Source organism: Anabrus simplex, chromosome 13 (genome assembly GCF_040414725.1).
Source record: "Anabrus simplex isolate iqAnaSimp1 chromosome 13, ASM4041472v1, whole genome shotgun sequence".
NCBI classification, from domain to species: Eukaryota; Metazoa; Arthropoda; class Insecta; order Orthoptera; family Tettigoniidae; genus Anabrus; species Anabrus simplex.
In genome coordinates, this window is record NC_090277.1 from 89,655,319 (window position 1) to 89,668,524 (window position 13,206).

At 38.6% G+C, this 13,206-nt stretch overlaps 1 protein-coding gene across 1 annotated transcript in view; it reads left to right on the plus strand.

The window, feature by feature from the left end:
- Positions 1 to 13,206, plus strand: part of LOC136884806 (fringe glycosyltransferase) — a 335,211-nt gene that overhangs the window by 307,093 nt on the left and 14,912 nt on the right. The window contains exon 8 of the mRNA XM_067157097.2: positions 7,871 to 7,941. Within this exon, the coding sequence (XP_067013198.2) occupies positions 7,871 to 7,941 (71 nt within the window). The remainder of the gene's footprint in view (positions 1 to 7,870; positions 7,942 to 13,206) is intronic.

Consider the following 13,206-nt stretch of genomic DNA (forward strand, 5'->3'; position numbering starts at 1 on the left):
GAACATATCATCTTACAGATATTCTATGTAAAAACACGCTGAAATTTGTTGTTGTCACAGTTTAATATGGTTGTAAACATCGCCCAAAACCAGACAAATGCTTGTTAGGAAGAACTAGAAAAACCTCCAATGTCCAAATATACAGCGTGGCCGAAAACTGGCGTCCGAGAGTGACAGACCGTGATAGAGAGGTTCGTGTTCAAAACAATAAAGATGAGGATAGAAACAAATCCTCTAACTCGTAATATTCATCCAAATTCGGATCGGGCAAGTAACATAAGGTTTGGAAAGCGGTCTGCGGCTCAAATGCCTCGAAATTAACCTGCTCTGTTTGTTTGTTTGTTTACTGCTACTTGTTTTAACGTAGCACTAATGCACCGAAGTTGGAAAAGGATAGAATAAAAAATGCAGCGGCCGTGGCCTTAGTTAAGGTACAGCGCCAGCATTTGTCTGGTGTGAAAATGGGAAACCACGGAAAACCATCTTTAGGGCTGCCGGCAGTGAGGTTTGAACCCACTATCTCCCGAATGCAAGCTCACAGCTGCGCGCCCCTAACCGCACGGCCAACTCGCTCGGTAGATCTTCATATATGGCTGTCGCCCAGGTGGTAGATTCTATATCTGTTGTTTACCTGGTCTTCAACTTTTCGTCCGTGTGAAAATGCTGGTCGGAGAACAGGAAATTCTTGAGGTGTAAAGATTGATGAAAGTCACTGGGAGCAAGATCAGGACTGTGCGATGGATGATCAAACACCTGCACGGAGCATTCCACACCCCTTGTTTCGAATGGCACATTGCAATTTCCGTAGAAACTTTATCACAGGCGGGAGAAAGAATACGAGCCACTGCTGCTACGCTGCTGACACCAGGCGGGACTACGTCATAGATCTGCCGCGCATGCTCATATTTCCCGGTCAAATATGTTTATTTTGCAAGAAAAGAAATAGGGAAACTTCATTTCTGGATGGCCTACGTATTAAGTGATCGGAAGAAGCTTGGCTTTAGGAAGTGGAAATAATGCCAGGCTCGGATGTTTCGTAAGTTGAGAGTTCCTGACTTAGTGGTGGGATAATCGAATACAAAATATTTGCCGATTCGATTATTTCATTGTATTCGATTATTCATTCGGAACTCCATTGGAATGAATGAGGCAATCGAATAGTGAATTTTGCCATTCAATTATTTTTTCGATTAATCATTCGGAACTGCGTCTATTCGATTATTTCAATCGATTATCCTTCCGACATGCTTAAATCGAAAAAATTGATTAATGACGCATCCGAATATTCTATGCGGCAAAACTGAATTGTACTTGAAACTCATTCGATTATTTAAATAATCGGATGGAGGTTATTCGATTATCCCATCACTATCCTGACTTGAGCAACTCTATTTCTTGTTTCGTTGTGCGGTTTCCTTACGGCCAGGTGAACGACTTATGATAATCACTGGACCTCACCGCCGATCGACTTTCTCTTCGAATACAGAAGACGTGGACAGTCAACTTTCTGCGGTTTTACCTGAAACCGAGCTTCAGGATATTTTTTTTATAAGAAACCTGTTGTTGCTTGTAATCCAGATATTAATGTCTTACCACATTCCTGAGAACTGAGGCCGAGACAGCCGCAGCAAATTCGTGGAGCATGTCAGTTAACACTGAGCTAGACAATAATTAAGTAGGTACTGTGAATTGGTTGACTGACTCGACTGCTTCCCTACTAGTATTGAAAGTAGGAGGAGATTGTCTGTTAAGACGGGTGGTAGGAGGAGAGATGCATATCTTTATGATTATTATTATTATTATTATTATTATTATTATTATTATTATTATTATTATTATCTTAGAGGATCGAATCAAGAAGGACAAGCCCACGTATATGGCATTCGTAGATCTAGAAAAGGCATTCGATAATGTTGATTGGACCAAGCTATTTATGATTCTGAAGATGATGGGGATCAGATACCGAGAACGAAGAATTATCTACAATCTGTATAAAAATCAGTCTGCAGTGATAAGAATCGAGGGCTTTGAAAAAGAAGCAGCAATCCAGAAAGGAGTGAGGCAAGGCTGCAGTTTGTCCCCTCTCCTTTTCAATGTTTACATAGAACAGGCAGTAAGGGAAATCAAAGAGAAATTTGGAAAGGGAATCACAGTCCAAGGAGAAGAAATCAAAACCTTGAGATTTGCCGATGATATTGTTATTTTATCTGAGACTGCAGAAGATCTCGAGAAGTTGCTGAATGGTATGGATGAAGTCTTGGGTAAGAAGTACAAGATGAAAATAAATAAGTCCAAAACAAAAGTAATGGAGTGCAGTCGAACGAAGGCAGGTGATGCGGGAAATATTAGATTAGGAAATGAAGTCTTAAAGGAAGTAGATGAATATTGTTACTTGGGTAGTAAAATAACCAACGATGGCAGAAGTAAGGAGGACATAAAATGCAGACTAGCACAAGCAAGGAAGAGCTTTCTTAAGAAAAGAAATTTGCTCACTTCAAACATTGATATCGGAATTAGAAAGATGTTTTTGAAGACGTTCGTGTGGATCGTGGCATTGTATGGAAGTGAAACATGGACAATAACTGGCTCAGAAAGAAAGAGAATAGAAGCTTTTGAAATGTGGTGTTACAGAAGAATGCTGAAGGTGAGATGGATAGATCGAATCACGAATGAAGAGATACTGAATCGAATTGGTGAGAAGAGATCAATTTGGCTAAATTTGACGAGAAGAAGAGTTAGAATGATAGGACACATCTTAAGACACCCAGGACTTGTTCAGTTGGTTTTTGAAGGAAGTGTAGGGGGTAAGAACGGTAGGGGTAGACCAAGGTATGAATATGACAAGCAGATTAGAGCAGACGTAGGATGCAATAGTTACGCAGAAATGAAAAGGTTAGCACAGGATAGGGTGGCATGGAGAGCTGCATCAAACCAGTCTATGGACTGATGACTCAAACAACACACAACATTATCATTATCATTATATTTCTTTGATGTTGGCGTACTTTGGGCCACGGTAAACACTTGACTTGCTGGTTAGTCCTTTGTTCTTCTCCCACAACTTCATTTCGCTGTGGTTTCTGTTCCCCTCCTCCGACCACATGTTCTTGGACTTTTCATTTTGTTTTTCCTGGAACCCCTTCAATTTATCTATTTTATCTCGAAGCATTTGTCTATTAAAGATTTATTTTTAGATTGATGCCAACTTCCTTCAGGTCTTTTCATTTAGTAGTTGCTTTTAATTTGATGATGTTGTTTAGTCGACTCTCGTTCCTTCTTGTGAGGTCCATACAACTTCAGTCTCCTCTTACGTCTGGTGTCTGATCTTCTCTGTTTGTCTGTATAGGTCTTCATTTCTCCTCTTCCTCCATGTACCATCCTTTCTTTTTCCGGAACCTGAGATCTTTCTCAAGATGTTTCATTCTTTCTTCTCCACCTCATCAATTTCCCCTTTCTTATTCAGTATCAGACATTCTGAACTCTAAAGTCCTTCTGGCTTTATAACCTTGGTACAGTGTCTGATCTTTGCTCTGTAAGATATCGTTCTTTTATTGTATTTATTCTGTACTAATCTATAGGTTAACTCCATCTTTCTGGCCCTTTCCTTATTTTGCTCCTTTATCAAGCCCATTCGGCTGGTTCCATTCACAAAGATATTTAAATTTATCCAACCTCTTAACTATCCCATACTTTGTTTCCAGATGCTTTACGTTATTATACGTTTGTATTCTACATACTCTGTCTTTTCGTGTGAGATCCTGTGTCCAGCTTTCTCTGTGATTTCATGCAATATTTCAAGCATTATCTGGACTGCTTCTTTATCTTCTGCTAACAATGCCATGTCGTCAACGAATGCTAAGCAATCCACCTTCACATTTTTCTTCTTTGTACCCAAATAGATACCTTCTATACCTTCTTCCTTTATGGTTTTCCTCCAAGTTCTCATTACTGACTCCTGTCTTAATCTCAGAAGGATCTGAGATTTCCTCATGAAATTTATAATTGACTATTATTTCGTTTCGGCCAATTACGGACCACGCTATTTCTGTCTTGAGCTCTAACACTCGCCCGGTACTCCCGCATCCTTCTTCGGTGAGCTTCCTTCCGTTCTTCTGTCCACGTCTTGCTTGTCTTCATTGTCGGTTTTGTTCGAAAACTCTGCACATCTTCAAGTTTCTTCTTTGAAGTGTTCACGTTGCAAGATGTCATCACGTAAGATCCCCAATTCTTGTAAATCCTTTTCAACCTCGGTGAACCAGACACCTTTAGTTTTCTTATTCGAGTGGGCAATCTTTGTGGTCCCATTCGTATTAAGTGGCCATAGAAAAAAGTCCTTTTCCTAATAATGTGTGTTATTTTCTCCATATGCAGATATAGCTCATGATTGTGTCCTTTCCTATATGCTATTCTCCATTTTCCATTACTGGGCCCAAGATCTTCCTTAGAATCTTCATTTCTTTAGTTTCTAGCTGTTCTGCCAGACCATTCTTATTCATTGAGAAGCATTCTGCTGCATATAGAGCTTCAGGTCGTATTACTGTACAGTCATGTCTAAGCTTCGATTTGAAATATATTGTCCGTTTGTTATAGATATCTTCGGTGAGATGGTAGCCCATTTCCATCCTATTGATTCTTGATTTGATTGCCTCTTTCTCAGAAATATTAGTTTCTATTCACTCGCCGAGGTATTTGAATTTCTCTGCCCGTTTTATTTTGCCCTGATTGACCTGTAGATTTCTGGGAGCTGTCTTGATGCTTGCTATTCTTCTTCTTTCCGATGAGGCCTGCTAAGGACCACGTGCCAATTTCAATTCAGTTCTTCATACTTTGTTGTTTTCTCTTCCGTTCCTTCCAATATTCTTTCATCCTTTCACTATGCTGTTTCTTTCTGTCCTCGGACCACTTCGCACCAGGCTTCTTGTTCAATCTTCCTTGGAATCCTTCCATACTTACTATCCCTCTTTCTAAAAATTTCTCTGTCCATAATTTCTTCATCTCTTATATTATTTCTTTCTAAAATCTTTCTTTACTTCTCGAATCCAGCTAGTTGTTGCCTTTTTGTCCCAAAGATACTTGAAAATCCTTTTTGTTAATCTGGAGTCATCCATTCTGTAAGTATGTCCGAAAAATTGCAATATCCTTTCTCTTATGGTTTCTGTCATGTTTACTATGTCCCCGTATATTTCATCATTAGATCTTAATTTCTATAATTCTGTTGTTTTCACAGGGCCTAAGATTTTCTCATGATTCTCCTTTCTAGTACCTCAAGTTTATCTAATCTCTAGTTTAGTACCAGGTATTCACTTGCATGTAAGCATTCCGGTTTTACCACTGTAGTGTAGTGCCTTATTTTAAGATGTTTAGATAGACACTTTGTTATATCGTCGCTGCCGGGTCGAAACCTCCTATGTGAAATATTTTAGTTTCGAACTTTGGGCGTTAATGTTCTCTCATCTAAGGTGCAATATTGTGTGAACATTGTCAAGGCATTCTTGCTCTTAATTATGTAGGCTATCTGCGGGTCAGTATATCTCCAAAAATATTACCACATAGGAGGTTTTGTCCCGGCAACGACGATATTCTCCTTCCATCCTGTGTACCCTTTCTTCTACTGCAGATTTGTCTAAACCATTTTCTTGAATTATTTCTCTCAGATATTTGAATTTCGTTACTCTTTCCACAGGACCAATATCTGTTGCCAAAAATTTTGGAGCAATCTTGATGTTTGTAATAAATGTTGTTTTTTCTACGGATATGCTTTGCTATTATTATATATATATAAATTCGCTGGGGCCATCAAGGACCACGTTAAGTCTTGTTGCATTTGACACTGAACTTGGCCTTCTTTAGAGCCCAAATTTCCCTCATTCTTTGTGAGTGGGCCTGCTTGCGCTCCTCTGTCCAAGGGGCACCGTGTCTTCTCTTCGGTTGCTCGTCTCGGTTTAGCCCGTTCGTCAATATTTTCTTGCGGATGAGATCTCTGTTAAGGGCGTCTTCAGCTGAGATATGTAGCATTTGCAAGTCTTCTTTGGTATTTCTAAACCAGGGAATTGTGGTTTTGGGGTTTGAATCAAAAAAGTGAAAGATTTCTTTAGTTAACTTTCTTCCGTCCATTCTTTTCAGATGACCATAAAACCGTGCCCGTCTTTTTCTGATTGTGTCGGTAATTTTTTCTATTTTGCTGTAGACTTCCTCGTCGGATCTCTTTTGATGGATTCCATTTCTGTACTTTTATCCCAAGATTCCTCTCACAATTTTGCGTTCTTTTTTCTCCAGTTATTATTATTATTATTATTATTATTATTATTATTATTATTATTATTATTATTATTATTATTTCATAATGCCCAGTCGTAGAGCGCGTTGGAACTTGGTGTATTGGCTTGATGACTTTCGCCTTCCTATTCTTCCACAACTTCTTCATGAACTCACTGTGTTGCCTCTTCCGTTCTTCTGACCACTTTGTACCAGTCTTGCTGCTAGGTTTCACCATCAATGTGGGTTTATTTACTGATGTACTGAATACTTTGCGATTTCTCATGATGTCTTCCCTGATGTTCAATTCAGTCATGTCTCCTCTAGTTTCCTGCAGCCAATTTATTTTCCTGTTTTTGGAATTTATTACTGTGAATCTTCTTGTTGTGAGTCTATTGTTATCTATCCTAAAAATGTCACGTTTCTTCCGTACACCACTGACTATTGAGGTCTGCAGTTCGCTTTTTGGTCCAAATTCCATTTTCTTGTGTGGGGCCAAAAACTTTCCTAATGTTGCGTTCTTGTCTTTCAATATCTGCAATCTTAGAATTACATAAGTTAAGGTTTCTGACGCATATAGATCTTGCACTAGGATAACAATTTCTTAAGTTTCAATTTAGCAAAGCTTGACGTAACTCGTTTTTTGAAGTGATCCCTTGTTAGTCTAAATGCCCTCTGAAGTTTTGAGGTCCTTTTTGTATTGACCGAACTGTCTAATCCCGAAGGCATTTAAAAGAAGGTACCTGTGACATTGTTCCATATGCTATTTCAATTTTGTCTTTCTTGCACTTTTGCCGAAAATTGTGCACATACTTTTTTTTCGCGATTGATATCTGAAAGCCTGCTTTTGATGCTATTCTGCGTAATGTCTCGGTAGCGTACCTAGTTTCCTTCTTGTTCTTAGTGAAAGCGAAGGTATTTCACTTTGATTTTGAATTTCACTATTATTCTTCTTGCTTCTTTTTTCCGTTAGGGTCTTGTAGAGACCACGTGGCAATTTCAATGGTTCATCCTTTGTTGTTCCTTCTTCCTCCTCCAATATTCATTCATCTGCTCATTGTCCTTTCTTCTCCTCTAATCGAACCATTTTGAGCCTGTTTTCTTTCCCTCCCGACCTTGGAATCCTTCCATTTTTAACAATTTCTTTCTAAAAAATCTCTCTGTTGCTTCTTCTTCCCTTATGTTGTTTCTTTCCAAATCTTTCTTGACTTCATGAATTCAGGTTGTTGTTTACTTCTTGTTCGAAAGATATTTGAAGATCTGTGTCATTAACCTGTTGTAATCCATACTGTATAAATATCCCAAAAATATAAATAGCCTCTTATGCATTGTATATGTTATGTTTTCTATGTTCCAATATTATTATTATTTATATTATTATTAATAAGAATCCTAATACATTCAAGGGAGCAGTAGATCAACCAATGAATTTGCTTTATATAAAAACTTCATTTTTCGTTTACCTCTTTCAAGTCCAACTCATTATCTCTTTTACTTGAAGTTAGAATCAAAGCCCTAGATCTTAAACTACCATAAAAAACATTTTGTATTTTTAAAATTGTTTCATTGACAAGTTGATTTTCCTCTTTTTAACTGAGAATGTCTTTCTTTACAGTGGTGGCAAGTTCATCAGTATTGGTGAAAAGATTCGTCTGCCGGATGATGTCACTATGGGTTACATAATTGGTAAGTAGATTATTTATTACGTAATAATATTTATGCAGATCTCTTTATCACCCATAGGTTTGATGGTAATATGAAAGAAGGTTCTGTTATTGTGGAAATCAACGTAGATCTAATGTCTAATAATTCCTAGTAATATTAATCAGCAAATGAATCAAACCCATCGCGTTCTTCGAGTTCGAGAAGGTGGATTTCCTTCCCAGGTCGGAATTTGACATAGATTAAAAGACGTCAGCAGATAATTCCATCTGTTTTATGTGCGAGTTTCTTCTGTTGACACGAACAGTGATTGTTGAGCGCTGCCTGTCTTACCCCTAATGAAGTGTAGACACGCGATACTCACATCACAACAAACAAAGAGTCGCTATTGTGCTCTGGGAACTTGAATCTAGAGCACTTCGCAATATCCCGCCTGTCACTGTTAAGCTCGACTTTCTCTAGCCCGAGTCAAGTGGAAGATCTTATCCCCATATGTTATTCTCACCATTGAGCCAAGAACGGCGAGGACCGCAATAAACACACCTCAACAAAACTTGGGAATAAAACTGTAAATACATTACGGATTATCTAATCAGGAAGTAATTGTTTAGAATTACTGAATATTGAAATAAAGTGAACAGTATGGACATACAAGACCATCCAGAAACGCACCTGAGGCGAGGCTGAGGGCCTGCTCTAAGACAGCCAGGTTAAAAGGCGGTTTAAATTTATCCGGCAGTTTGCACACATTTCTGGAAGTTAAGTTGAAAACGCGTACTACAACTTTAGTTTATATTCTCTAGTTTAGCTATGCCGAAGTTGGAGAGGCAGTTAACGCTCTTGTCTGGGACTTCGCTCCTATCGAGGACGCTGCTGTAAGAATCCAGATAGCTGCATATCGTAATGAATCTACATCTGCAGGATGCTATACGAAAAATAAGTTGTAATGCAATCTATGTCCAGCTGCATTTTTAAAGACTTCCCAAGCTAGCAAGTTCTTGCCACTGACAATATGCCTAAAGTATTAAAACTACACGTTTCTTATGTAGCTTTAGTCATTACGGCATCATTGCTTTGTGCTGCTACGCCGTTATTTATAGGTTCGAATCCCAGTAGTCGAAAAAATGTTTACATTCTAAATGTTAGTCGGCAGGATACTAGAGGTGATATTACACATTTCCTAATCACTAGAATGCGTGCCAAAAGCTTGGGTTCTATTCCAAATCTCTCCGTGGCTCTCATAATATGGAGTAAAGGTATACGATGACGTTCATTGCGATTCGTCCGTCGAATGAGGTCGTTAAGGAGGTTACATTTCTTCGACTTCATAACAAACTACTAAGTATTTACACTAAAGTGAGATAAATGCTTGCCGGTTAATATTCTAAAATTGTCTTGGTAAAAATAAAGTAACTACTTATTAAATTAGCAACAACAAAATCAGTAATAATAATATTAATCCTCCGCCGCATACGGGGACATTGATTACGAATATAAACTTTACTTTCGCCGTAACGCGTATCCTCGTAATTAGTATTAGACATAAAACAAGGTTATATCTTGTGGTAGGAATTATTTGATAAAATTGATACGAAACATAACCCGAATCTTACCTTTTGCGTCCAGGAAACACTTCGAGTGTTTTTAAAATTTTCTACAATAATGTTGAGTTTCATTATTTAATTAATTTTTAAAAACTTTCGTAGAATATATGTAGATTTCAGTCCTAATTCTTTTCTTGACCTGAACTTCCACACTGCAGTCTAATGAGAATCTAATATTGGACTATATTTATACAATTTCGAACGGAATAGCGCTAAACAAATGAAAACACCAGGGAACATGTATACCACCGCGCAATAAAATGTTACTACATCTTCCGCCTAACAATACCGTAGTTAAAATCCGTTGGTAGTACGCTAAAGAAATATTTAACTTCTAGTTTGCAGAACTACAGCTTATGTATCTGGCTGTTTATCTGACATTCGTAGTACAGACCCTAAAAATACTTGTCATAAATAAGTTCCTTATGGAGCAGATTTCTCGACACTCCAATCTCGACTGTTGTGAGAATTTTCGTATCCACTTTTTAAGTGAAAACCACACATCGTGTGAGAAGAGAATAAACTTGGGATAGATTCCTCCGTCAAGCACTTAATTCAAAATCCATTCGGTCAGTCTAATCGTAGCCACACAGGATCACGCGGTATAAGTTATTGCACCGCATTACATTGTGGTTTTAACTTCAGTAACTTCCTAGCCCTTTGTACGGAACCGCAAGAAATTCCCATTTGCTGAGAAAAATGACTAAGAGATTTCTTAGGAGAATTGTTCAGGCGTTGTCCAATGTCGTCAAGATTTTCTTCTGTTAGGACTGCAAGTCGCCTTCTTCGCTTGTTAACGTTGATATTCCCCCATTTCACGAAATTTGTTAGTTAATCTACGAACCGTCCTACGACTTGGAACTCAGACACCTGGGAGTTTCCGTTGAACAGGGGCGCCGACTCCGGGGGTGCTGCAGTACTCCAGCACCCACAAACAGGGAGGAGGAGGATTAAAAAAAGGGATAACATGAGAAAATAAAGAAACTGTACCGGGAGGTACACCTCAACCCCGTGCATTTAAATGAAGCGCCTTGAAGAGCGCTATCTATCACATAAAAATTGAAACAACTAGTGCAAGAAGTTGGGACGTTGGTCAACAGATGTCACTATTAAAGTGATAGAGTAATGTGTTATTTTACGGTTTTCTAAACTGACTGTATCTCTTTTGTTTTCTGGTGTATCACAGTTGGCAGCACTTCTTCCTCTTCCCGCCAACTTGGGATCTCAACCAATAGAAAAATTCATGTATTTATTTTCCTGCCAATCACATGCTTCTTGTAACTTTTCAATTGTCCAGTAAAATGACAGGGTGTGTCCGGTTTTAGTCCACAGCCGTCTCGAACCTTCCTCTCGGGTATAAAAGCTGACGCCATTTCGAGTTAACTTGGCTTATTGATCGTCGTGTTATTGAGTGTGTGTATCAAGAGAGGACTTTTGTTTATTTTATTTTCAATTAATTGTGAGTTATATGGATATTTTATTTTATTAATTAGATCTCATTCATACAAACCATCAGAAAGGCCAATTGGTTCCAGAGGACCGAACGAGTTGGCTGTGCGGTTAGAGTCGCGCAGCTATAAACTTGCATTCAGGAAATATTGGGTTCGATTTTTTTTTTTTTTTTTTTTTTTTTTTTTTTTTTTTTTTTTTTTTTTTTTTTTGCAAGTTGCTTTACGTCGCACCGACGCAGATATGTCTTATGTTGACGATGGCATAGGGAAGGGATTAGGAGTGGGGAGGAAGCGGCCGTGGCCTTAATTAAGGTACACCCCCTACGGATGGGAGACTCACACGAAGAATTATCGCACGATATCCCCTGCCTGTCGTAAGAGGCGACTCAAAGGGGCGACCAAGGGATGATTGTATTAGAATCGTGAAACTACTTTTGATTAGTATAATCACGCGGGGAAGATTATGGGTCGCCTTTACTTGCGAGTAGTACCACTATGTTAGGTACACAATAGGTTTGTGATTAGTAGCAGCAGAGACTAGTTCACTGCGGGTTTAGTACCTCTGATTAGTACCCACTATGTGTGAGACACCGTGGGTCTGCGTTGCCTGTGATTAGTACACCTATGTGGGAACACCATTGGTTTGCGTTGCCAATGAGTGGCGTCATTATGTGAGAAACATCATAGGTCTGCTTTACATTCGCGCGTTACGTTACCTGTGAGTAGTACCATAATGTGTGGAACAGCGTAATTCTACGCTACTTTTGATTAGTACCGCTACATGATAAATACCATGGTTCTACTTCACTAGCGATAAGTTCCATTATGAGGGGCCGTTTAACTGGAGTTTGGACCTCTTAAGACAACAAATATCATCTATTCAGGATTGTGCTTTGTAAGCAGTCCCTTGGTCAGCAATACTATTAAGTTTCTGGGAAGGTGGGGCATTGCGGGTCGGATCCACTGATTGCTCTAAATCCATAATCATTGTTCGATGTCGTCTTTTTGAATTCTAGTCACCGGATCGATTTTGGAGTTATTTTTAACCTTCAGTATCGTGAGTTGGATCTGCTGATTATTTTAAATTAATATTCATCCATTCATTCTTCATCATCACGTTCTGAATTCTGGTCAGTGGATGCATTTTGGACTTTTAAATTATCATTACATTTCGTACCACTAGGGACGGATGACCTGGATGTTAGATCCCTTTAAACAACAAGCATCATCATCATCATCATCATCATCATCGATTAACGTACAGCCCCAGCATTTGCCTGATGTGAAAATTTAAGACAATAAAACAGTTTCCAAGCACAGTAATTGTTACTGTTTTTGTCAGTGTGGAGAGTAATGCTTAATACTACTTAATTGCATTTCATAATTCGACTAGGTAGAAACACGTTTTTGGTCCGTAAAGTTCTATTTTTAGCTGTTTAGAATGGTATTTTAGAAGTCTGGAAGTTGATTCTTAAGGAGCTAAAAGTTCAAAGTCTACTGATACCACAGAGTTGGACCGTTCGAGGGTCGAAGGAGGGTCGTGGTGTAAGCTGCGGAGCAGGTTAAGAAGAAAAAATCGACTCTCCGGCTTATTTTCTCGAGCCCATCCCAAGCCCAGGCCGTGTTTGTAGTGATTAATTGTTTCATTACGTTAGGAATGTGTTAATTAAGATCTGACGATAACATTAGAACGAAGCTGAGCTTATATCATCACCTAGTCTGACCTTAACAAGACTAATTAAATGCAGGTTAACAGCGCCTTGTATTGACCCGGAACTCAGCTGCCTACACAATAGCTCGTTCTGTGGTCACTTGATCCTTATCACTTCCATTGTGCAACAACTTACTAAAATTATGGCTTTGTCTGCCTCCTCGTTTTTGTCGTTCCGTATCAGCTTCCATCTTTATAAATACAATTATATACTGTATATTTTCTGTTCACTTCAAAAGTTTATCTCAAACTACCAGAACGCAAATTATATCGTACTTTTCACTTGATCTAGGCTCGGCAAGGCCGCAGTTTGTGCCCTCTCCTTTTCATTGTTTACATAGAACAGGTGATAAAGAAAATCAAAGAGGAATTTGGAAAAGGAATCACATTCCAAGGAGAGGAAATCAAAATTCTGAGATTTGCCGATGATATTCTTATTGTATCTGAGTCTCCAGAAGATCTTTCTTATATATATGAATGATAAGACCAAGGCATGCCAGAGATTTAGAGTAGATGTAGGATG